At 36.8% G+C, this 25,525-nt stretch overlaps 8 protein-coding genes across 12 annotated transcripts; 5 read left to right on the forward strand and 3 right to left on the reverse strand.

The window, feature by feature from the left end:
• The first annotated feature begins 2,706 nt into the window (after positions 1-2,706).
• Positions 2,707-4,649, forward strand: LOC106382367 (eukaryotic peptide chain release factor subunit 1-2). Of its 3 annotated transcripts, none has more exons than XM_013822383.3 (2): positions 2,707-2,960; positions 3,143-4,649. In XM_013822383.3, exon 2 carries the CDS (start codon positions 3,167-3,169, stop codon positions 4,472-4,474), a length of 1,308 nt encoding a protein of 435 aa, XP_013677837.1. In that variant the 5' UTR covers positions 2,707-2,960; positions 3,143-3,166; the 3' UTR covers positions 4,475-4,649. The 3 variants fall into 3 exon arrangements, with proteins under 3 accessions (XP_013677837.1, XP_013677838.1, XP_022546086.1); XM_013822384.3 differs by having other exon boundaries at positions 2,884-3,048; XM_022690365.2 differs by having other exon boundaries at positions 2,915-3,053.
• A 203-nt stretch (positions 4,650-4,852) lies between these two features.
• LOC106382368 (transcription factor SCREAM2-like) lies at positions 4,853-7,290 on the reverse strand. 3 transcript variants are annotated; one of them, XM_048738224.1, is made up of 5 exons: positions 7,076-7,290; positions 6,064-6,925; positions 5,517-5,732; positions 5,257-5,427; positions 4,853-5,156 (listed from the first exon to the last, which is right to left on the reverse strand). In XM_048738224.1, the coding sequence occupies exons 2-5, from the start codon at positions 6,892-6,894 to the stop codon at positions 5,073-5,075; spliced, it is 1,302 nt and encodes a 433-aa protein (XP_048594181.1). In that variant the 5' UTR covers positions 6,895-6,925; positions 7,076-7,290; the 3' UTR covers positions 4,853-5,072. The 3 variants fall into 3 exon arrangements, with proteins under 3 accessions (XP_048594181.1, XP_013677840.2, XP_013677839.2); XM_013822386.3 differs by having other exon boundaries at positions 6,064-6,904; positions 7,076-7,182; XM_013822385.3 differs by having other exon boundaries at positions 6,064-7,183.
• Positions 7,291-7,891: 601 nt separating this feature from the next.
• On the forward strand, positions 7,892-12,224 carry LOC106382369. Its single transcript, XM_048738225.1, has 3 exons — positions 7,892-8,779; positions 9,067-9,889; positions 12,165-12,224. The coding sequence occupies exons 1-2, from the start codon at positions 8,222-8,224 to the stop codon at positions 9,682-9,684; spliced, it is 1,176 nt and encodes a 391-aa protein (XP_048594182.1). The 5' UTR covers positions 7,892-8,221; the 3' UTR covers positions 9,685-9,889; positions 12,165-12,224.
• A 140-nt stretch (positions 12,225-12,364) lies between these two features.
• Positions 12,365-12,978, forward strand: LOC106382370. Its single transcript, XM_013822388.3, has one exon. It carries the CDS (start codon positions 12,502-12,504, stop codon positions 12,832-12,834), a length of 333 nt encoding a protein of 110 aa, XP_013677842.2. The 5' UTR covers positions 12,365-12,501; the 3' UTR covers positions 12,835-12,978.
• A 231-nt stretch (positions 12,979-13,209) lies between these two features.
• On the reverse strand, positions 13,210-15,814 carry LOC106382371 (V-type proton ATPase subunit C-like). The gene is made up of 11 exons (XM_013822389.3): positions 15,556-15,814; positions 15,415-15,483; positions 15,226-15,353; positions 15,040-15,139; positions 14,798-14,865; positions 14,485-14,626; positions 14,273-14,389; positions 13,990-14,115; positions 13,822-13,905; positions 13,643-13,722; positions 13,210-13,562 (listed from the first exon to the last, which is right to left on the reverse strand). Exons 1-11 carry the CDS (start codon positions 15,667-15,669, stop codon positions 13,460-13,462), a joined length of 1,131 nt encoding a protein of 376 aa, XP_013677843.1. The 5' UTR covers positions 15,670-15,814; the 3' UTR covers positions 13,210-13,459.
• An 18-nt stretch (positions 15,815-15,832) lies between these two features.
• On the forward strand, positions 15,833-16,634 carry LOC106382372 (histone H2A.Z-specific chaperone CHZ1). The gene has a single exon (XM_013822390.3). The coding sequence runs from the start codon at positions 15,993-15,995 to the stop codon at positions 16,500-16,502; it is 510 nt and encodes a 169-aa protein (XP_013677844.2). The 5' UTR covers positions 15,833-15,992; the 3' UTR covers positions 16,503-16,634.
• A 2,951-nt stretch (positions 16,635-19,585) lies between these two features.
• Positions 19,586-22,828, forward strand: LOC106382373 (protein AUXIN SIGNALING F-BOX 3). Its single transcript, XM_013822391.3, has 3 exons — positions 19,586-20,931; positions 21,010-21,505; positions 21,923-22,828. Exons 1-3 carry the CDS (start codon positions 20,441-20,443, stop codon positions 22,706-22,708), a joined length of 1,773 nt encoding a protein of 590 aa, XP_013677845.2. The 5' UTR covers positions 19,586-20,440; the 3' UTR covers positions 22,709-22,828.
• On the reverse strand, positions 22,829-24,375 carry LOC106382374 (cysteine-rich and transmembrane domain-containing protein WIH2). Its single transcript, XM_013822393.3, has 3 exons — positions 24,215-24,375; positions 23,871-24,144; positions 22,829-23,130 (listed from the first exon to the last, which is right to left on the reverse strand). The coding sequence occupies exons 1-3, from the start codon at positions 24,258-24,260 to the stop codon at positions 23,085-23,087; spliced, it is 366 nt and encodes a 121-aa protein (XP_013677847.1). The 5' UTR covers positions 24,261-24,375; the 3' UTR covers positions 22,829-23,084.
• Positions 24,376-25,525: the final 1,150 nt, after the last annotated feature.

A 25,525-nucleotide genomic window follows, 5' to 3' on the forward strand; every position in this document is an offset into this window, starting at 1 on the left:
ATATTATATATATATATATATATATATATTATTTAGAGAATTATAAGCCAATTTTTTTGAGTTTATCTATTCCGCTGAAGATTGTTAAATTTGAATGTTATGTCTTTTTATATTGCGATAATGACATTTACAAAGAAACAACAAAGTTTATGTCATCAATGAAAAATAGTTTTATGTTAAATATTTATTAGAAAGTGAAAATTTTAGGTAGAAAAATAAAATAAAGTTTATGTTATAGGTGAGAATATTTACATAGTTCATAGCAGATATTTTTCATATATACATGTAAAAACTCGGTAATCATATATGTAGTTTAATATATATGAATGATCTGCTATGAACTATGTATACTATTTCAATAGTTATCTATTTTGGTGAATGGAAAATAGGTTGTTTCTGTTAAATAAAACTGATTGTGTTGTTGATCCAGTTTTCATTGATTTGCACTTGTTGGAATTTTTCCTAAACTACCATTTAAAGGGCGGCCATCCAGTCTCTTTGTAATAAATTTGCATGTGTATGATGAATGTTCCATAAGATAACTCGTACATTCTAGTGTAGTAGTTAATAAAAGCTTACAAAATAGCTGATACAATTAAAAAATAAGACATACGATACTAATTTTTGTCATCTGTGAATTGAAAGTAACCATCAAAAGTATACCAAATTCAATACACAGAAATCATCTCATCAAAGACAATGATGGAATGATCAACCAAAGAAACTTATCCAAAAGCCATAAAATACATAAACCGGATAGCAACCAGAACCATAAACCGGATATTCCTAAAATCAAAGAAACAGTTACTAACATAAAATTATAAACCAACCTCAAACCTACAACCATCTCACTAATATAAAATTATCAAACCGTCTTTGAAGCTAAAACATGTAAACCACATTCAAAACATCCAAAGAAGCCAGCGAAACTAGTAGCAAGACTGAGGAGACAGCTTCAAAAGACATACGATACTACCAGTATTTACAAAATAAAGCTAATTTACTTAACTTGATATATACGTCTCTTCCTTTTAGTACTTTAAAGTTTAAATCTTAATTATCAAAGGTTCACTAACCACAATGTCTTTGAACATAACCATTTTTTTTAAAGCAAGCCGTTTATTTGGACTACTGAGAAAAAAAAAAATCAAACTGGAATCGTTAATAAATAATGGTTTTAAGCTGTGAATATTCTGTGGGTCCAAAATTGCTGACTTTTTAATAATATGTGTGGAATCCTGGGAGCGAAGACTTGGCATCTCCTTATCGTCTGGACCTCGTTGGAATCCTATGAACTACTTCGGAGATAGATTCTCTTTCTCAGACTTTTCTTTTGACATTTAGATATTTAAATCTGACGTCAGAGAAACCTCGGTGAAGTTATGAGCCTCGTATTTTTCTTAGAAACAGTTAAGAAAATAGACAATCAATTTTAATGATATTAAGTTATTTTTTTGAATGTTTGTGGCCATTTAAGATACCAATAGTTATCACTTGTCACCTATGATTAAAACCAAAATCACAATCAAAGTAAAAGTAATATTTATTTTCAATCGTCACATTTATATAAAAAAGTCTTGGTTTCTATAAGTTCCGTACCAAAAATATTACGGCACTTTTCAGTGGGCCTGGGGATGGTGAGAAGAGTTTACTTATTTCAAAATTATTTTAATATAGCGTATTGCATGATCAATGGTGTTTATCAATTATTTTACTATTATTATTACCCAGCCGCATATTCCAAAAGTCGTCTAAATTAATTTTCAAATCAACCATCTGAATCTCTTAAGAGTAGAAAAACAAATTATCCACCAAAAATGCAATATGAAAACATAAATCAAACCTGGCTGCACGATTGATCCTAAAGATGTGAACAAAGAAAATGATACAAGATTGACAACAAAATGATTTAGATATGAATATCAAACCATTGATTCCTATTGGTCAAATTTAACAGGACTATTCTTATTCAACATGTGGTAATTTTTCACCACTGGTTTTAGATACTTTCTTCACGACATGTTCATTCGTATAATTAATCAGGATGGAGCCCTCAAGGACCGGTTTAGCTAGCTGTGCATACAACGAAATCTAGTGCTGACTTTCTGTGGCTATAAAAATTATTGCACATCGTATAGAATTTGTCGTACCAACTTTACCTAGAAAGCTGGATAACACATGAATCCATCTAAACCTTTGAGTTCACACTAGATAATCACCAGACGCTTTGAAATAAATAACTTTTTTTTTTGTATTTATGAGTGAAATGTCTAAGAGATTGATTATGATAAGGTTTATACAGTTTTATTTGACCAAAAGAAGGTTTATACAGATTTATTGATAAAACAAACAAGGTTAACAATTACAAGCTAGAAATGAGGTATTTGACTGATTACAAGATGTTAGATTTAGTATATGGTTCAGATATAGTATTGTAATTTGTTATGTACAGTATACGATTCCAAGGTATATAATGATTTAGCATATGATTTGTTGTATGTAAATGTTAACTAGAAAAAACACATGAATATTTAGATGATATATACGCTGCCCACATGATAGAAAATCATTGAACTATGTGGTTATAAAGAATGCATGAATCTCAAATGTTTTTTCATCGTTCAGAACATATTCAGATATTTGAACCAACATTCTCATCTATAATTTGGGGATTTTAATCAAATAACAATCATTGACACAAAAAAAAAAAAAACTTTAGACCATACACGAACAAACCAAAAAAACGGCTAGTGTCAAAGGCTTTCCAACACAGCTGGCTAATTAAGCTGATTTCTTAATTAGTGGGCTTTTGAGTTAAGAAAAGCCCAATATCTTCTTGTCGGATGTCTGAAAATTCCTAGCACGTGAGTTCCACGTGGGGGAAAGGAACTGAGAAAACCCTAAGCGAATCACTTGTTGGGAGGAGACGCTGCCGGAGTCGCTGATAGAGAGAGAAACAGGTACGTTCTCTCTCTCGCTGTATCGATTAACTGTTTGATTATAGAGTTTATAGACAAGTTGTCAATCTCAGCTTCAGACAAAACCTAGGTTTCGTAATGTTCTGTCCGAAAATCTTTTATTACATTTTTTTTTTCAAACTCGGTTTGATTTTTTTTTCTTCATTTTTTTTTTGTGTTGTTAGGTTCGTTTTCCGATCTAACGAAAAATGGCAGATCAAGAGGCAGACACCAACATCGAGATCTGGAAAATCAAGAAACTGATCAAAGGCCTCGAGTCCGCAAGAGGCAACGGCACGAGCATGATCTCCCTCATCATGCCGCCTCGCGACCAAGTCTCCCGCGTCACCAAGATGCTCGGCGACGAGTACGGAACCGCCTCCAACATCAAGTCCCGCGTCAACCGCCAGTCCGTCCTCTCCGCCATCACCTCCGCTCAGCAAAGGCTGAAGCTTTACAACAAAGTCCCCACCAACGGTCTCGTCCTCTACACGGGAACCATCGTCAACGACGATGGTAAGGAGAAGAAAGTCACGTTCGACTTCGAGCCTTTCAGGCCCATTAACGCTTCCTTGTACTTGTGTGACAACAAGTTTCATACTGGTGCGTTGAATGAGCTGTTAGAGAGTGATGATAAGTTTGGTTTTATCGTGATGGATGGTAACGGGACGTTGTTTGGGACTTTGAGTGGGAACACTAGAGAGGTGCTTCATAAGTTCACTGTCGATTTGCCGAAGAAGCACGGGAGAGGAGGGCAGTCTGCTCTTCGATTCGCGAGGCTAAGGATGGAGAAGAGGCATAACTACGTGAGGAAGACTGCAGAGCTCGCGACGCAGTTTTATATTAACCCTGCTACTAGTCAGCCGAATGTCGCGGGTTTGATCCTTGCTGGTTCGGCGGATTTCAAGACCGAGCTTAGCCAGTCTGAGCTGTTCGATCCGCGTCTTCAAGCTAAGATCTTGAACGTGGTTGACGTCTCCTACGGAGGCGAGAACGGTTTCAACCAAGCGATTGAGCTCTCTGCTGAGATTTTGTCTAATGTGAAGTTCATTCAGGAGAAGAAGCTGATAGGGAAGTACTTCGAGGAGATTAGTCAGGACACGGGGAAGTACGTGTTCGGCGTGGAGGACACTCTCAAGGCGTTGGAGATGGGTGCTATCGAGACGTTGATTGTGTGGGAGAATCTTGATATCAACAGGTACGAGCTGAAGAACAGCACGAGTGGGGAGATAGTGGTGAAGCACTTTGGGAAAGATCAGGAGACTGATCAGAGTAACTTCCACGACGCGGAGACTAACGCTGAGCTTGAAGTCCAGGAGAAGATGCCTCTGTTGGAATGGTTTGCGAATGAGTACAAACGTTTTGGGTGCACGCTTGAGTTTGTGACTAATAAGTCGCAAGAAGGGTCGCAGTTCTGTAGAGGGTTCGGTGGGATCGGTGGTATGCTTCGTTACCAGCTTGACATGAGGACGTTTGATGAGTTGTCGGATGGTGAAGTTTATGAGGATTCTGATTAGAGTGGGAACACTTTTGGTGCTGGTTTTGGATCGATACAGTGATTGGTCTTTTATCAAAGCTTTTGTCTCTTTCTTAAGCTTTTTTATTTTCTCGGACAGTTTAATGTGTTTGCTAGACAGTTTTTTGTTGTAATTGATTCTATTTTGGAGGTTCTGGACATCTTTTTAGTTTCTAGTTTCTGGTTTCAACTATTTTTTTCACGAGAAAATCAGTGGTGGAATGTTTAGTTTCGTATTTGATTTAGACCAATGGAGAGCTAGAGTTAAACTACACATCTCATTTCATAAAGTTCTCCTGCATGGCTTTCTATCAAGTCAACGCTGTTTACTCTTTTTCTATGTGTGTGTGTTTTAGTGTTCTTGTAGAAGAGCAAAGCATTGGAAAACACATTTCTCAAAAAGCAAAATAAAAAGTTGAAAAGAAGCAAAACACATGTTTTGTTTCAAAGCTAAAAGATAAAACGATTATCTTATGAATACATGGTTAAAACTTTTGATGGAACTAAGTAATAAGAAACTGACTGAACTAAAAAAGGCTCAGATCTAGCTCTGTTTTCACACAGATACGTCTTTCTGTTCCTCAAAAGAACTGAACTCATCAGACCAAACCGGTGTAACCGACAGTGTCTAAAAGCACTGCTTTGATCTGTTCAGGCACCACATCATGGCCTTCTTGGCATTGCTGATCAGTGAAAAAAAATAATAATAATTACCACTTCTAACCATTCTCAAATTAACTACTCTTTTGACTGCTTTGTTTACTAACTTAGTAATAAGAGTACCTCAGCGCGGAAAACATCCAAAGCAAACCCGTTGAAACAGCTAACAACAGCTTGTTGAACATCCAACCCTAAGTTATCCAAAGCTCTCATGGTTGAAAGCAAAAGACCAGGTCGTCGTCCACAGAACATGTGAATGTTCACTGCCTTCCCTTCCCTTAACTTAACCTCAATCTACATTATTAAAAAAAAAACAAAATATATAACAAACCAAGAAGCCTTACTTTAAGCAAACTACAGAATCAGGTCATTTTTATTCTTACTCTTGCTTGCTCGCCTCTAGGGCTTGGGAAGGAAGAAGAAGGACACAACTCTTCCTTAACACGGTAACTTAGCGTCTGCGTGGTCGGTGTTAACGGATTCAAGCTTGAAGAGCTCGGTGGAGCAGTAGACTCAAGTTCGGTATGAAGATCGTTTATTCTCTGTAAAAGCTCTTTAAGATAATCAATTGCATCACCAAGTATAGATGCTCTATCCATCTGCATCCACAAAAGAAACAAGAATCTGCATTTAAAGGAGAAGAAAAACCAAAGGTTCATTAGCTTAACTAGAAAAGATCCTGACTATTGTGTTAGAGGTGCTCGAGTGACCGTTGGACAAAACTAATATTATATGTTGTGGTTTCGGGCCGGGGGATTACGGACTTTGGCCTCGAACCTTAGAGCATGATTAATGAGAGTTGGAGTTCTTAGCGGAATATAAGAAACCGTCTCTTAACTTTTAACTAAAAAACTAAGAACCGGCTCTTAAATATAATCATGCTCTTATATTCCCAAAAAAAAAATGAAATGGGAAGAATCTTTAACTCACTTTGCTGATCTTGGGAACGACTGATCTAAGCATGTAAAGCCTATCGTTAAGCTTCTTTCTTCTTCTTCTCTCAGCCATTAGATTCTTAGCAGGCATTCCTTTCTTCTTGCCTTTGTTGTTATGTTCATCAGAGATGATGTCGATGATTCCAGTACTTGCGTCATCGATGTCAGGCTCGTAGCTTGATCTTCTCATCTCTGAGGAAGACTCTGAGTTGCACGTTTTGCTGCTTGAGCTCTGACGCATCGCAGCTCGTTTTTGGAAGAGCGTAGGCTGGGAGGTAGACGAAGCTAATACCTCTAATGGTTTCAGAACTTTAGCTCTGTTCTCGAAAACACCATTGGCCACTCCAGCAAACTCCAGAGGAGTGAATGAACTGTTTTCCGGCGGGGGGATTGACCGGGAAGAGAGAAAGTCCGGTGGTGAACTCATTCCAGAGAAACTCATGGAGAGTGGAGTCTGGTTTGTTTGTCCTAAAAAGCCAGAACTGAAGCCGAGTTCATCGAAAGGGTTGCTGTTGATGTTGTTGTTGGTGTTGCTGGTGGGGATGTTGAGGAGAGAAGCCATGCAAGCTTTTGTAGTTAAGAAAGATTGTTGTTGTTGTTGTTGTTGTTCTTGCTGGAGGAGGAGAAGGAGATTCTCTGAAGGGTTTGAGGGGAACGCTCCACTGTTGAATCTGAAGTCGTTTTGGTTGTTATGGAGTGGGTTTAGTGGTTGTGGGTTACTGAACCAGTTCTCTTCTGTGTTTCTGACCCATGTCCTAGATTCATCGTTATCGTTTGCCTGAGAAGGTTCACCGGCGTCGTGAAGCCAAGTTCCGTTGCCGTTCATAGTTGTTTCACTGGTGGAAGAAAAATGAGACCTGAAAAGGGAGACAAGGCGAGAGAAACGGAGATATACTTTGGATATTTTTCTAAAGGAGGAGGAGGCGTTAAAGTGGAATCACGAGGATCTTATGACGATGGCTAATCAACAAAGGAAAAGATAAAAAATTTGCAGAGCTAAGACTTGCCACTGATTCTCGTGACGATCCCCCTTTGCTTTGCTTTACGTCTCTCACCTCCTTCACTTCATCCTTTGCCACCTCTCTTTCTCTCTCATTTTCTTATTCTATGTACTTAGTTCAGTTACAGAGAGTGGTAGATGATTAGCTAAGTTTTTAGTTTTTACCATTTTGGATGTTTAACCCTTGTTCTTGTTACAAACAAGCAAACAAAAAAATTGTAAGTCGGTTGACAATTGCAAAGTTGAAAATAGCTAATGTAAATGGTTATATGAAATAGTCAAATAAGAATATCCGAGTGTTACAAAATCATTTTGTATTTTGTCTTTTGGGATATAAGCTACTACAACTTGAATCAATTTTCGACCGAAAAAAAGAGAATCCAATATTTCAAGATTAACTTGGATAAAAGATGTCGGAAGGCAATGGTCCCTTTCTTTTATAACAACGAGGCCATGGTCCCTTCTTCATCTTCCTTTCCTTTGCCCTCCACACATTTTAAATAAAAGTTTTTTTTATTAAAAGAAAAAAAAACATCCACAAAACAACGATTGTTTCACATTGCTGTAGCTGATTTCTTTTCTTATGAGCATACTTCAAATAATCGATTTTTGATATCTTTGTAAGTATCTCAATTATACCATAGGAAGTCCAAGGTTAAACATTTAAATATCAAGCCGATAAACATAAGAGTTATTTACAATGATATTTGATATCATATTAATTTAAATATAATTTTGGACTTTTGAAAGCTAGCGTAAATTCTTTTAAGCTAAGAATGATTAAGTCACTGTTAAAAATATTGTCGGTAAAAATACATCAACAAGGCCAATTGACTATATATCTACTAGTGTTATTTCATCAGACACAAATTCATTTTAAACCCTAGAATTAGTCTATGGTTATGCCTAATCATAATCGAAAAGAAATGTGTTACTTGAGGGCCAAGATTTTGAATATTTTTTAGCCAGGTAGGCCCAATACTTGTTGCTAAGTTTGGGCCGTACCAGTGCGATTCAAAACCTTCTAGTTGATCTAGAGAGTTTACAACTCATCAAAGATCTGAAAATGTCATTCGCTGGAAACAGCATTACTCTACCGGTTTAACCTCGCCGCCGCAACTTTTCTCACTTTCCGAGCACCTTGCACAAAGAGATGGGCTCATCACAGTCCTCCCAGCTACTCGACGAAGAAGAAGAAGAAGAAGACGACGAAGAAGACGAACCAGAAGATGCTAACGACGGATTAAACAGAAGAAGAACCGAGCTGGACAATCTCTTGGTAAAGAAAGTCCTCGAGCAAGAGCCCGAGATGCTTCCCTGCCACGCGTCCGCTTCTCCTCTCTCCCCTCAGCTCTCTTCCCTCGGCACGCCTCGAATCGGACCTTCGATCAAAGTCTGGGACCCTTACAACGTCCTCCTCGCCCCACCTCCTCCTCCTCCTCTCTTCTCCGGCGTCTCCTCCTCCGCGGTGGATCACGATCGCGCCGCCGCCGCCGTCACGGAGGTCTATCTAATCAGCCACGGAGAGTGCGATCTCGACCTGAGGCCCGATCTGATCGGAGGGAGGTGCCACGTGGCAGCTCTCACCCCCAACGGGAAACGCCAGGCGAGGGCTCTCGCCGTGTTTTTGAACTCCGAAGGCGTTCGGTTCTCCTCCGTCTTTGCTTCGCCTCTGGATCGAGCTAGATCCATGGCCGTTTCCGTTTGCCAAGTAATCTCTCTTCAGATCTTAAGGCTGTGTTAGAGATGAATCATTGACTTCATACTCTTCATAGAGTGTTTAGGATCGTTGAAGAAGAAGAAGTGTAGATTTGTAACTGACTCTTGATTAAACGCTGCGTTTTGATGCTTTAGGATCGTTGAAGAAGAAGAAGTGTAGATTTGTAACTGATTCTTGATTAAACGCTGCGTTTGATGCTTTAGGATCGTTGAAGAAGACGAAATGTAGATTTGTAACTGATTCTTGATTAAACGCTGCGTTTTGATGCTTTTTTGTAGGAGATGAATTTTCCGGAGGAGCATGTACAGTCATCAGAGGCTATCGTTGAGATGAGTCTAGGAGACTGGGAAGGCTTCCATAGATCAGAGATCTACACACCTGAGACTCTGAGTTTGATAGAGAGATGCCAACCTGACTTCTCACCTCCATCTGGTGAATCACTCAGACAAGTTGAGTTTCGGATGGTTCAGTTTCTGAATGGAGTTAGGTCTACACATCACAGCAATGCTCGAGGAGGGTTGTCACAGAGTAGTACTCCTCATTTGTTAGTTGCGTCTAGTCATCGTCCGAGTTTGACGAGGAAGAAGTCTGGGAAGAGCAGGTTTCAGGTGATGAACACTACGGGTGGTGAAGAGATGTTTAATCATCAGAACGATGAACAACACTTGGGTGATGTAAACAGCAAGAGTTCCGCTTCTCAGCTCTCGACCTGCGTTGGAGTTTTCACACATTCGTTGCCTATTAAGTGTCTTCTGACCGGTGTACTCGGATGCAGCTCGGTAATGACGCATAAGATCTGTGTGGAGGATTCCTCCGTGACGGTGTTACAGCATTCGTGGAAAACCGGGTGGCAGGTTAAGCGGTTGAATGATACCGCTCATCTCAGACTGTTGTAGCATCATTATTGTCAAGACATTCACACGCCATTTGAGTCTGCAGAAGAAGATTAACAAGCTTTGCAGATTACATGCTACTGTCACGAGCCTCTTGTATTGTTTGTTTTTGAGAAAGAAAAAAAGGGATTAAATCGTTAATTTTTGGTGTCTTTGTAGCCTCTTTGTTTTGTTTGATTCATTTTATTTGCAAGTTTTCTAAAAGAATCCCTTATATATTAATTGAGGAACATTTGAAAAGATGTAACCTTAATTTTGTATTAATTAAAAAAGACCCCAATGCATAGGTGGCACTCAATTAGATAGTCAATTACATTCAATTGAAAAATAAGTAGGTCCACATTCGATTTTTATATGTTGTTAGATACATAAGTTGGTCAAACTATATGATATAATGATATGATATGATATTTTCTTTCCTTAAATAAAACCTACGGAATTACCATAAATGACTAATATATATATGACAATTAATGAGTTTAATAATAAAGATTTGATAACAATGTATATCTCCTCCATCATTTTTTGTTTAATTTTATATTATTAAAATAAATTAAACAATCAAATTAGCTATAAAAATAAAATTTAGATTTTTTCGTATATGTTATATTTTAAATTTTAAAAACGACAATAAATGACTAAAACTATTAAAATTATTATGTTAAAAATTAATGATCAATGGTTTAACATTTTTATTATAAGAAGATACACATGATTTTAAAACCATATGAGTAAAAAATATCATTTAATAATAAAATAAATAAATATATATATATATATATTAAACACTATGTACCATAAGATTACATAAATATTTTAATATTAAAACTTTCAATGAATTTTCAAGAACATTTATAAATTATAAACTTATTAAAGATTTCAGATTGAAAATTTTGTTATCGATGATTTAAATATTTTGTTATAAAAAGATATGAACGATCATAGAACCGTATGATTATAAATTCTTATTTAATAAATAACTATACAAAATATACTATTCCTAGAAAAATAGGTTGGTCCATCTTAACTTATATTACACTTTTTATTAAACTAACTATCGAATTGATAAATAACGTACCAAAAAATGTTTTGCACTTTCCTTAAATAAAAGCTACGATACCTAATATGATTAACGTATATGTGAAAATTAATTATAATGAATAATAAATATTTGATAACAATTTTTGTATCTTAGTTCTTTTTTTTAATTATATATTATTAAAATATATTTAAAAATCACATTAAATATATAATAAAAACATTTATAATTTTTCTTATATGTTATATTTTGAATTTTTCAAAACGTCTATAAATTATTAGAAATTTGAAGATCCCCACTCTGAAAATTTTGTGATCAATAGATTATTTTTTTTGTCATAATAAATTATAAATGATCATAAAATTGTATTAATATGAACTTTTATTTAATATTATAAGAAGATACACATTATTTTAAAACCATATGAGTAAAAAATATCATTTAATAGTAAAACATATATATTTATATATATATATATAGATTATACTATATACCATAAGATTACATAAATATTTTAATATTAAAACTTTCAATGAATTTTCAAAAACATTTATAAATTATAAACTTATTAAAGATTTCACATTGAAAATTTTGTTATCAATGATTTAAATATTCAGTTATAAAATGATATGAATGATCATAGAACTGTATAATTATAAATTCTCATTTAATAAATGACTATATAAAATATATTATTCTTAGAAAACTAGGTTGGTCCATCTTGACTTACATTATATTTTTTATTAAACTAACTATCGAATTGATAAATAATCTACCAAATTTTTTTTTGCACTTTCCTTAATTAGAAACTACGAAATTACCTAATATGATTAACGTATATATGAAAATTAATTATTATGAATAATAAATATTTGATAACAATTTTGGCATCTTAGTTCTTTTTTTTTAATTTTATATTATTGAAAGATATTAAAAAATCACATTAAATATATAACAAAAACATTTATATTTTTTCTTATATGTTATATTTAAATTTTTCAAAACGTCTATATATTATTAGAAATTTGAATATTCACACTCTGAAAATTTTGTGATCAATAGATTATTTTTTTGTTATAATAAGTTACAAATGATCATAAAATATAACGCATATGAATTTTTATTTAATAAATATTCAAACTAAATAATATATATATATATATACACTAATGATTTAAATCAACAAGATTGGCTGATCAATTTAGTCGTCCAGTTGAAATCTTTCAAAAGTATGTGAAAGACTAAAGTCAAAGTAAATATGGATTTAGAATAGTAGTAATATTTTACTAACCAAATATAAAAAAAAAACCGAACCGAACCGAAACCAACCCGATATCCGGATTGAACACCCGTAATCCAAATGAAGCCAAACTATTGTTTCATTCTCCAAAATATAATAAAAATAATAACTTAATCCCGCGCAAGGCGCGGGTCTTATCCTAGTATTTTATGTAATTCTTATACTATTAAACCAAAGGTCAAAGAAATCTTATATTATGAATGATTAGGACATTACTTATTAGTATTACCCTTAGGTGGTGGAAGTGGGAAGAGGTAAATGCAATCACATGACTTGAGAGGTAGAAACAAAACAGGCATGTGAAAACAGTTAAGGACCCATAATGTAGTCCGTGAAGACATTCATTCACTTCTTTGTTTCTTAGTAAGACACACACATGGGAACAAAAGAATCTGTCTTTTCTCTGTTTTGTTCTTTATAATCACTTGGAAGAAGTATCTTTCTTCTCTGCAGAACAGAAGGAAAAGAAAAAGAAACACCCATGGCTCTGTCTTCTAGCTTCTCAGTTTCTGTGTTTCTCTTGATCGTTGTGTCGGTTCAATGGACTCTGGTTTGCAGTGAACCCACAATCTTAGCTTCTCCTGCTGTCTTACCGTATGGCAATGCACCGGATATGTCATCGTTTTTCCCTTCTCCGACCAAAGACCGTACATTCGATACTGCTGCATCTCCTGCTCCAGAAACAGAGGCCCCTGGTCCTAGCTCAGGCCAGTTTAATGGGAAGGTTTCAGGCATCTCCATGCGGCTCTGTCCTGATCTTCCTTTGGTTCTGGTCATTGTTGGGATCTATAGCTTACTATCTGTACTTTATTGATGTTGTAATATTTGTGTTTCGGTGAGTGTCATCTTTCCTCCTTCGAGTCTTTTTTGTTCTTAAATCTCGCGAGCTTTACATGTACTACGTTGATACTGTTACACTTCTGTGTATTTATTTATTTAAGAAATTACATTGACCTTATAACTTCTCTAAATGCAGTCTAATTTGGAATTATACCTACAGAAGTCAGATGTGTTAGTACTTTATTATCATCCAAACCATGTGACTTATGCGGATTGATAACTTAACTCTATGAAGAGAAAAAATATGAACACAATTGAGTCGGTCAGATTTGTTATTTTTGTAAAAACGAATAATTGAATAATAATGCTGACTGATGAAAAGTAGCTTAAGTTTTATAGAACGTTACAGTGAAATAAGAAAATATTATTATTTGAGAAGGCAACAACTGTATAACCTCTTCTCTCCTCCACAAGTATCAGAAACTCATCGGAATCTAAAAAGACTCCGGCCAAAATAAAATTACAGTATCTTGAGTGCCACCTTAATATTTCCTTCTTTTATTTTCAAATTATATTACGAAAAATAAAAAATGAAATATGTAGAACACAAACAAACATAACAGATGGAGAAGAAGCATCAAACCACTCTCTCATCAATCTCAAGCAAGGTTGATCGTGAAGGAGACATAAGGATGTGTCTCTGAGTCACCTGCTAAACCAGCCATGGCAGCTCCTCCATCCTCCTCGCTTTTCCAGTATAAACTGCATTGTTTTTTTCATACAATCAGACTCAAACATTCAACTTCTTCCATGTAGCCTATGTCCAGAGCGATAAAGCATACCTGTTGGTAGAATCACACAAGCGTTCGAGAATGGAGCGTACTTTCTTTTCACTCTTCACAGCCGGAGATAAGACGCATGCCTGGAAAATAACTCATTGACAAGAGAAAGTAGTTTGGTCAGGGAGTTAACAGGGTTGAGGGATTCACTTGAAAAAGCATAGCTTGGAGTCATAACTTACCAAGAACGCAGGAGGTAAACCATATCTCATTATGCTCTCAGCGAATATGCGCACAGCACAGAAATGCATCCATGAGCTGAAAACCTACAGATATAGACCAAACGATCAAAACAGATTCGGGTATTGATTTCTAAGATGATGTTACCACCAGAGCATAGCTATGTGTACCTCTCCATAGCTGGTGTAGCACCATTGCAAAAGTGAGGTTCTCAAACTTTCCTGATCCTGAACCAACTTTTCTAGCTCTTGTTTACGAGTCTCTTGTGCTTCAACGCTATGTTCAAAATCACGGATCTAAAAGAAAACGGTGTACAACATACGATGAACAAAGGTTTGAGAATCAACAGGTAGTTAGTTATTTCTGATTGTATCACTACTACTAGCAGGTAGTTATTTATAACTTCTAAGGAAGCTATAAAGGCCATATCAAGAACTTGAATAGCATACTCACTTGGAACCCTTTCTCACGGGCACTTGTCCTGTAATTGTCGGCAACACGAGTAAAGAGAGTGACGGTGTAAAGAGCGTACTCATTATCCTCAAACAACTTCTTCGAGGACCTAGGAACCTGACAACAGTTAGGATAAAGTAGATTAATATAACTCACTGTAACGGAAAATAATAGTGTTACCATTGGTCTATTCCATAAACTCAACAACTTACCACATATTCGGTTAATGTCTCGTAACATGCTAGCCAGTCTTTTTGGGAGTACTTTGGAACAACAGCAAGGAGAGTCACGAGATGTTCTGACGCAACAATATCTTCTGGCTTAACCAAGTTAGAGAGGTCACGAACAGCTAAGCTGTAACAAAAAGGCGGGAGATTAGATCAGCCACATTGCCACATAATATAATATATATCCAAAGAGAAACAGCATTATTCTAAAACCTTTTTTGGTAGAACAAGCTTCAAGCAAGCTTAGATCAATCATTGATGAGAACAGTACAAAGAAGAGAAGAAAACAAAAGCTAACCTTCCACTTTGCTTTCGGTTAATGGCATTGAGTTGACCGCGGACATTGTTATACTCAGCGACACGAACCTGAACACATGTGCAATCAGATTCATTAACACTACCAATTCATTAAATCACCAGAAGATATTTCTAACCACAAAGTAAAACGAGATCTACAAGCTACTCTCCACAAAAGAAACTCGCATTGTTCAAACATGAATACCAATAGACCCATTCGAGCTAAAGGTTAAGCATCAATACCTTGAGATCATCCTCAATCTTGGCAACCTGAGACTGAATATTCTCCACAACCTCCTTCAAAGGCGACATCGTTGGGTACTTAGCTTCATCCCACACAAACCTTGACGCCAATCAAAACAAGTTTTCTCCTTTACCGAACTCGATCACATCATAACAGCAATCAGAAAAGAAAAAAAAAAGAGATACCTGGTGAGATAAGAATCAACAGGAACTCCATCAACAGTAAGAGCATTGCTCTCAACGCCAGAGATCCTCTCCAGCTCCTCGATCTGCCTCCTGATCTTCTGCGAAACTCCTTCCACAAAGCTGTTCGACTGCACATCTCAATCGATCATCACCATGATCCAATCAGGAGATGAAAACGCGAAATATTACCTTGAGCAGATCATCGCCGAGGGCGAGAAGAGAATCTAAGGTTCCAACGCGAAGATTAGGTATGTTGAACTGCGAAATTGAAATCAAAATTAGATCGAAAGCATCGTAATCATAAGATCTCTGCTGGAAATTAGATCGTACTCGATAAACAGGAGTATCGAATGAATGCTTAGAGATCTGCTCTTGGAGACGATTCCACAAGGAGGAAGAAGAGTCCTTCACTGGTAGAGACACCACCCAGTACCTCGACGTCATTCTTTCTCAAAATCTCTCTCTGTCTTCTTCTTCTCCGATGGATCTCTCTACTTCTTCAATCATGATGGATAAACCGGTTCGAATTATATTACTAACGTGAAGAAAACCAAACCGGTATGATAGTAGCACTAGACCGGTTTAGTATCTCCCCGCACGATCTCCACGAGAAAATGGGCTAATGGGCCGAGCCCAATACATAAAGTAAATAGAAAATTACCGCGAAAATTTTAGGGTTACAGTTTGTTTCTGTTTGCTCAAACTCAAAGCCCTAAACTCATCGAACCCGCCGCGAGTCTCTGCAGAGTGAGGAAGACGACTCGTCCATGGCTGACGTTGAGAATCAGCAGGAGTCTTCGTTTCCGGTGAAGCGGAAGTCGGATCTCTGTTCCCAAGAGGAGGATAATGTGGCGAGCAAAGCTCAGAAGCTTGATCCGTCGTCGAATTCTAAAGACGGAGAAGTTAACGGAAGCGGCGTCGAGAATCTTGCAGCTGAAGAGAAGAAAGAAGGTGGAGATGGAGAAGAAGAGGAGGAAGAGGAGGTTGATAGGAAAGGAAAAGGCATATCGAGAGAGGATAAAGGAAAAGGAAAAATGATCGAAGTTGAGGAGAGTGACGATAGTGATGATGATGATGATGAAGACGACGAAGATGGTGAGGAGTACGACGAAAGCGATTTGTCAGACGATCCTTTGACGGAGGTGGATTTGGATAATATCCTACCGTCGAGGACTAGGAGACGATCGATCCAGCCTGGAGTTTTCATCTCTAATGACCGTGGTGGAGTTAACGAGGATGATGATGATGATGATAGCAGCGACGATAGTGACGCTTAAAACGTTGGTTAGTGTTGAGATTTTAGTAAAGAGAGTTCGTCTCTTGTTCAGTGGTTATTGGTCTTAATCTAGTGTTTCCAACTCTTGAACCGAAGTGTGCTATATATATATATCTATGATGTTATTCAGTTATTGCAATTCAAGCCATTGTGCTTGTGACTTGACATTAGGTAAAACTAGGATTGAATCGGTAGATGTGTGAGATAAGTCCATGTGACATCATGCATTGAAGGCCATGAATGATCGGTAGATGTGTGAGATAAGTCCATGAATGATCACCATTGAAAGTCTTGTTTAATCGCTTGTTTTAGAAATGAGAATAGACGCAAGGATCTGTGACATCATGCATTGAAGTGAACATTCGTGAAGTCGATAATGATGCAAGCTTATATTACATGTTTGAATAAACTAGTTTGTGTTTTCGTTTGGTTGAGTGCAATGCAACCCAAGCCTTGCACTCGTTGTGAAGGTTAGTGAGGTTTAGGGTTAAAGCTAAACTGGTTAGAGAGAATATGAGAGTACTAGAGATGATCAAGATCTCTCTGTTGGCAATGCTCTTCACTTTTTATGTTGATGATGAGTGGATATTGCAACTTTTTTCTTAAGAAGTATGTCTTTACTCGTAGTCGACAGACTGATACATAAAGTTGATCTGTGATTGTTTTGTTAATCTATTCAGCTTGGGAGAGAGTCTCTTGTGACTGCTTCCCTAAACTTTTAAAGCTAAAAGCTTCTCGACTAGATCTATGTTTGCTGCAGCGAATATCTCTGAGAGGTTAAAATGCTCTTGCATAGATTCGTATAGTTCAATTATAAGAGTTACAGATCTTTTGTCAGGAGAATATCATCATCTCTCTTATGTTTTTAATGCACGAGAAAAAGAGAGAACTGGACCACCTGGGAGTGACAATGAGAACTGTAAAAAGGGTTCCTTTCCGAATCTCATATCGGGAGATTCATACATACGTATGTACATAAATCAATGATATGGATATGTGTGGTTCGTATGGTGATATGCGTAATGCTGTGTTTGAATGTGTGTGAATAATTGGGACATGCGTCATCATGAGTCTCTGCTTTTTGGGCCTTTGAATCAGGCCTTCGGCTTCATAGGATAAAAGGAAAAAGAATCTCATGAACCAACCAAAAGCTGGGAAAAAGAAGAATAGGATCAGAGTTCTAGATGAAAAAAACAAAAACTTTTACCAAGGATAGAGACTAAACTGTAGTTTTATATTGCGGATATTTAAAAAAAAAAAATTGAAATAGAGTTTTATGATAATTTAAATTTTGATATCCAGGAGTTGACAAAAAAAATATCTAGGATAATTTTTCATTTAGCCAAAAAAAATGTTATACTGACTGATTTCTTGATATCCATTTGTCTGTGATAAGTTTCTCTTAACAATTTGGTAGTCTATTAGTTCTTTACCGTATAAAATAATTTAAATTAACTTATTAGTTTTTTTATATATATCTAATATATTCATAATAAATAAATCTTGTTTTTAATGCCGAATTTACCAGATAATATGCCCGCGTTAACTAAGATAAATAGATATTTAACCCGCATTAACTAAGGTGATATGGAGGTTGGTTCCACAGTAAAATCCAATAATTTCAGGCATTATCTTTCTTAGTCGACCAAAACCACTCACTATAGGCTATAGCTGGTGAAATTTCGGGACGATGGTGAAAATGGAGATGATTACTAAAAGTGATGAGATAAAGATAGATAGGTGGCCTTCACATGGCAGCCATTGTAACATATGATGGGTCAAGAGAAGTGAAATCATCACTCGTCTCCTTTTTAAACAGTAAATATAAATATTTTGTGATAATTGACCATTAACCCATAGTATGTTAGTTAGTAGTGGACTACGTATAAAAGACAAGCTTATTTTTTGGATCAAAAAGAGAAGCTTTTTTTTTTGTTATTTTGCGAAAGATGAAATAATAAATAAGTTAAGATATTTGAATGAAGCTTGTTACATTCACATACAACAGCCAATGAGGAAATTCTCTTCGGATTACGAAAAGGTAATTAGTTGATATTATGTGATTATAGATGGTCCTAATTACTTACCAATAATTAATAGGGAACCCATAGTTATCATCATTTTAAACATTAGTTAAGGAAAGAGAAATGACTCTTATTCAACCAGTAATCATGATTTGGTTTGTGTACTCTTCATTTTTACCCCTATCTCTAGATGTAATAATTTGCAAGTGGGTCTATTATTGAGCTTGATTACGAAGGTCTATGCCACTTTCTTTATTTGTTTGTTCCTTTTATATGTTTCATAATGGTTGTTGTCTTGAGATTTTGTCCATTTCTTCTGTTCCTTTATTATTTGTTGGTTTATTAGAAGATATATGTACTAACAGAAGTATTTGTAAGTTAATATTTTAAATAATATATATCTACCAAATCGAAACATAACGTAGATTATACCTAGTATCAATCCAGTATCAGTTGAATTTTGAAGAGAATAAAAACTACAACCTAAATCTTTTTCATTGGTCGAATATTAGATTAATGATTTATGAATTTGTTACAAAAAAGAATTACGAAGTAATCGAGATAGAACCCTACCCATAACAACCATCTTTTGAGAAAGATGAAAGTTTGATTAGCTTTTGAAATTGTTTGGTTATAAAATATAGTATCATACAATAAAATATATATGTGGAAAGAGAGATGAAAACAAATTTCATGACCTTCTAATTCCGTAAATCCATCAATGGTGTCTTCGTCCATAAAAATACAATATACAATTAACGAATTTTTATTTGTTTTTTTTTAATAAAGAACTTTATTTGATTGATTATCTAATTTATACGCTTTTTTGACATCATCGCTTACATACGTTTAACGTGGTAATAACATATTCTCAGTACGACTGTACGTTTGAACTCTTTTGGTTATATACTAATCGTTCCACTTTCTAACAACCGTGAAAGATTATCTAACAAATCAAAACCATTGAATCTTTTAAGTTATCACTAATTAAATAATTAGCCGAGAATATTGATTATCGCGTGTATGTAACAAGAATCTTTCCGCTCCTATTGGCCGTGAAACTTTACGTGGCAATATCGTAATAATATGAAAAAGAAAGGGTATTTTTAAATGTCGCTTAGCTCTGACATCACTTCATCACCCTTTCTCTTTGCCGAAAGGACTCTCGTATAAACCAGTGGTGTCAAACACATGCAACACCATACCACTCTTCAACGGTCAAGATTCCTTTCGCGTCTATCCGTCAAACCAATCTCCACCGTTAGATCTTCCACCCTCTCTCATAATCTCAAACCTAACCTCGGTTAAGTTTTTGGTCAGCTTGGTTTAGCTTTTCCTCTGTTTTTATTTCCACAGAGAAAAAAAGAGTTCCTTTGCTTTGCTTGCGTGATCTCTCTGCTCTCTCTCTTCTCTCTCTTGATCATCTCATCATCATTGGACTTGAAGAAGCTGTTCAGAGTTTTATCCTTAGATTCGATTCATCATTCTCAAAGTTTGGTGTTCAACTCGTTCCTCGTAGATCTAGCTTCTCTATCTCCCTGTAGATCTGAATCTAAAAGCTTCAGTGTCGTAATAGAGTTGAAGATCTCGTGGACTCAATTCATCTTTCTTCACCAAGCTCGAGACTTTCAATAACCTCTCTGTTTTCGAGCTTAGCTACTCTGTTTCTTAAAAGTCAAAGTCTCTTCCTTTCCAGTGAATGAACAGAGCTCTCTGTTTTCGAGCTTAGCTACTCTGTTTCTTATAGTCAAAGTCTCTTCCTTTTTGGTGAATGAACAGAGCTCTCTGTTTTCGAGCTTAGCTCCTCTGTTTCTCAAAGTCAAAGTCTCTTCCTTTTTAGTGAATGAACAGAGCACTCTGTTCTTGAGCTTACCTCCTCTGTTTCTCAAAGTCAAAGTCTCTTCCTTTCTAGTGAATGGACAGAGCAATCAAGCTCCAGCTATCTACCTCTGAGATGAACTACTTCCCAGACGAGGTAATCGAGCACATTTTCGACTTCATCCCATCCCACAGAGACAGAAACTCAATCTCTCTGGTCAGCAAATCATGGCACAAGATCGAGAGATCCAGCAGGCACCAAGTGTTCATCGGAAACTGCTACGCCATCAGCCCGGAGAGGCTAATCAGGAGGTTCCCCTGTCTCAGATCCTTGACTCTCAAAGGGAAGCCTCACTTCGCTGACTTCAACTTGGTTCCTCACGAGTGGGGTGGCTTCCTCCACCCTTGGATCGACGCTCTATCCAAGGCCCGTGTGGGTCTCGAGGAGCTCAGGTTGAAGAGGATGGTTGTCTCAGACGAAAGCCTCGAGCTTCTTTCTCGTTCCTTTGTGGGTTTCAAGTCTTTGGTGCTTGTTAGCTGTGATGGGTTTACCACTGATGGCTTAGCTTCAATTGCTGCTAACTGCAGGTAAAGAAAGAGTGTATAAAGTTTTAAACTTTTATCTTTTTGGGTTTGTAATATTAATGTGTTTGATGTTATTATTAGGAATCTTCGTGAGCTGGACTTGCAAGAGAATGAGATAGATGATCACAGAGGTCAATGGCTAAACTGTTTTCCAGACAGTTCCACCACACTCGTCTCCTTGAACTTCGCTTGTCTTAAAGGAGAAACCAATCTCTCTGCGTTAGAGAGATTGGTTGCAAGGTCACCGAACCTGAAGAGCTTGAAGGTGAACCGTGCGGTGCCTCTTGATGCATTGACGAGGCTAATGAGCTGTGCGCCGCAGCTGGTTGACTTGGGAGTAGGATGTTATGAGAATGAGGCGGAACCTGAATCTTTTGAGAAGCTCATGGCTGCTATAAAGAAATGCACTTTGTTGAGGAGCTTGTCTGGATTCTCAGAAGTTGCTCCGATTTGTCTGACGGCGTTCTATCCGATATGCGAAAACCTCACCTCCTTGAATCTCAGCTATGCAGCTGAGTTACAAGGCAACCACCTCATAGAGTTTGTTCAGTTTTGCAAGAGGCTTCAGCTGTTATGGGTAAAGTTTGATACCAGTTTGTTTTCTTTCCATCAAGGTTCTAAAAATCGGTCTAGGAGTCCGAAATGATTTTTTTAAAATCCTTTTAAAGTGTTATAAACCAATTTAAATCGGTTTTAATAGAACTAAATTAATCTAACTCTATTAAATTAAGTGGTAATGTTAGTACAAATTCTCAAATTTGTCAATTTCTTTTGTTTTATATAATTCATCACTGATTTTATAATTGAAACCAAAGCTAAAAAATATATATATATATATAATAAATTTGTTAACGCCTAGGCTTTGTCTAGACCCCAAATAATCTGCTTAGTCGTTGTGTAAAGCCTCTAGTTACCGCCTAGCGATTTGTAAAACATTGCAGTTTCCATTATCAACTCACTTGCTAACACCACAACTCATGGTTTGTTTCTACAGATACTGGATAGTATTGGAGACAGAGGACTTGAGGTTGTTGCTTCTTCATGTAAAGAGTTACAAGAGCTGAGAGTGTTTCCTTCTGATCCACACGATGAAGAAGACAACAACACTGCTGTTACTGAGGTCGGACTGGTCGCAATCTCCGCTGGTTGTCCTAAGCTTCATTCCATTCTCTACTTCTGCAAACAGATGACAAACGCAGCGCTCATAACTGTGGCGAAAAACTGTCCAAACTTCATCCGGTTCAGGCTGTGCATCCTCGAGCCAAACAAATCTGACCACATCACATCTCAGTCACTAGACGAAGGCTTTGGTGCGATTGTACAAGCCTGCAAGGGTCTAAGACGACTCTCTGTCTCCGGTCTTTTAACAGACAAAGTCTTCCTCTACATAGGCATGTACGCAGAACAGCTAGAGATGCTTTCAATAGCTTTTGCTGGGGACACAGACAAAGGAATGCTCTATGTGTTGAATGGTTGCAAGAAGCTGAGGAAGCTGGAGATAAGGGATAGTCCGTTTGGGAACGCGGCGCTTCTTGCTGACGTTGGCAAGTACGAAACAATGCGATCCCTTTGGATGTCGTCTTGTGAAGTAACGCTCGGTGGATGCAAGAGGCTTGCTAGGAACGCGCCGTGGCTTAATGTGGAGATTATCAATGAGAATGAGAATGGGAGGATGGAGAGGAATGAGGAGGATGAGAGAGAGAAGGTTGATAGACTTTACCTTTACAGAACGGTGGTTGGGACTAGAAAGGACGCACCACCATGTGTTACCATTCTCTAGACATGTTGGTTCTGTTTTAGGCTTCCTATGTCTTTAGTTTAGCTCTTTCTTCCAATGTACTTTGAAACATGAACCTTGTTTTGATCTGTGTTAATACAGAATTTTTGTTTTTTTATCAAATATCAAACTGAGTATATATTTTCAAATAATTCAGACAAATTACAAGGAACATACATAGGATTCTTCTGATCCATGTTGTGGATTTAGTCCACTCCCAAACAAAGAGGTACAGCATTAACAGACAATGGAAACATTCTCAGTACATAAAAGACATAGAGAAGTTATGGCATTGTATTGGATTTGATTTAACATATATAATGTGACTGTAAATGACGATAGTAACAAGAGATGATCCGGGGAGAAGGAAAGGCCATTCTCAGAAGCATTCCTCCAACAGACAGCAACAGCACAGAGCAGCAAGACTGCAATTTTAGGTAAGAAAAAAAAAGAAGAGAATTAATAAAGCAGAAGGAACAATCTTTAAGCCAATGGTAAGTCTTTTACTACACAACGTTTTCACTCAAGTTGAGCATAAGAAAAGTTGTAGAGATGACATGGACACTAGAATTTCAAAAGAATATTACCTTATTTACAGATATATACAAAATAGTTTGGTTAGGCAGAGATCCACTAGAATCACTTGAGTGGAAAGCAAAGATCATGTCCAAAATCTAGTTAGCGAGAGTCAAAAGCTCCTATTATGAATAGTTCTAAACTCTATCGCATATCGCACTAAAGCTAAAGATCACTACGAATATGCTGCACACAGATTCCTTTTAAAAGAAAAAAGAAGTTAGATTCTGGTTTAACAACAAAAACTCTGGTGTGGCTTTCACAGTAGATGTCTAAATTCAACTCACACTATGACTTATCCATACATCAAGTCAAGGAACCTGGTTCTAATCAGGATCATTTGGCCCAAAACACAAGTTCAATGAACGAAAAACATTCATTAGTGAGTGACCTTTAAACCCACACGTAGCTCCTAAAGTGTCACACATCAATCAACACAAACGTAGCTCCTAAAGCTAAAATTCTCAAATCATATTCTTTATAACGACACAAAGACTGACCACAAAAAGACGCAAGAATCGAATCAGTTCACAAACACAATAATGAAAGTGATTTTAGTAAATAACAATGGGAAGTTAGAGAGACGAACCAGCCACGGAGGAAAGAGGAGCCATCAGAGTTTGAATCCTGGTAATGGTGGTGATCGTGCTGGTAGTGGTTGCACTGTTGCGGCGGTGGAGGAGGAGGAGGAGGGTAGTTACCGGCGAAGTAGCCTTGATAACCTCCTTCGTAAGGACGCGGTGGCGGGTACGGTGGATACCCGTGAGGCTGAGGCGGTGGATATCCTTCGTGATGCGGCGGAGGATATCCCGGAGGCGGCGGCGCCGATGGATAACCAGGAGGCGGATAATGAGATTGGTATCCTATTTCAAACATATCAGAGAATCGAATTATAATCGAATCGATCATCAGAAAGTAAAAGTGATTACGAACCTGGAGGAGGAGGATACGATTCCGGTGGAACTTTCTCGTAGCTCATATCTCTTTCGAATCAGAGAGATTTTTTTTTTTTTTTTTTTTTGAGACAGTTGAGATTATTGCAAAACAGAACTTAAAAAGATGTTTTCAGTTTCACGGACTTTTTTGTCCGAGCTGTCGTTTTCAATTATTAATAAGTACAGTCACGTGTCACGTGTCATTTAATCGTGCTGTCACGTTTATATTGGACTTGGGCTTAAAACAATTTGTTTTATATCGCTGTATAAATGCCCTTGTGGCTTGTGTGTTTTACTATTGGGCTGGACAACTAATTAAATTGGGAAAACAATAGCTTATGGTTTATGTTTTTTCTTGTTTACTTGTAAACACAAGTTACATGACAATAATTTTGAAAGTGGTATTCATCTAAATAAAGAGGTACATATATCAAACCATATGATCCAACTACTGGTTTGATGCAAATACCAGTAGCAACATCTCATGCTATATGCTTAAATAATATATGTTTGGTAGATGATTCTTAAACCTCCACATCGATTTTATTGGATGTGGCTAAGATAATACAAGACAAACACAGCTTACTGAGATAAGAAATCAATGCTAGTTGAACTTCAGGCATGACTGAATTTTTTTGACAGAGTTGAAGGTGATACAAGAGTTGAAAAGAAGATTTCGAGATTTCAAAATATGCTATATATATTCCTTGGAGACAAAATAGAACTACAGATTTCTTAGCTAGAACCGCTTCATCTTTTTAGAGGACCTTTGGTTTGTAGATTAGTTAACTGTCAAATAAAGAGGTACATCATTAATAGACAATGAAGCATGCCAGAACATAAAAACAGATAGTTAAGGCATGTGTTGAAGTTGATTTAACGTATAAACTGCGACTGTAAGTGACAAAAACAAGAGATCCGTGAAGGGCATTATCAGAAGCAGTCCAACACACCGCAGCAGCACAGAGCAGCAAGACTGCAATCAAAGAAACAGATACGGTTAATCGAAACACAAGAGATTAATTAAGTTAGCAGAAAGAACAATCGCTAAGCCAATCACAACTCTGTTTACGACAAAAGGTTTGAGCATAAGAAAAGTTATAGATGAATAATTAGGGTCGGATCTGGGCATAAGCCAGTGATTTGATCTATAGCCTCCAAAAATTTTGAAGAAAAATAGATATAAGCTTCCAAATTTATTAAATAGTTTACTGCCCCAAAATTTGAGGGTTGGTCATGTGAACAGTTCTGGTGTGACTTTCACAGTAGATGTCTAAACGCAATTCACGTTATGATCACTCATCCGTAC

This window comes from Brassica napus, chromosome A8 (genome assembly GCF_020379485.1).
Source record: "Brassica napus cultivar Da-Ae chromosome A8, Da-Ae, whole genome shotgun sequence".
Lineage (NCBI taxonomy): Eukaryota > Viridiplantae > Streptophyta > Magnoliopsida > Brassicales > Brassicaceae > Brassica > Brassica napus.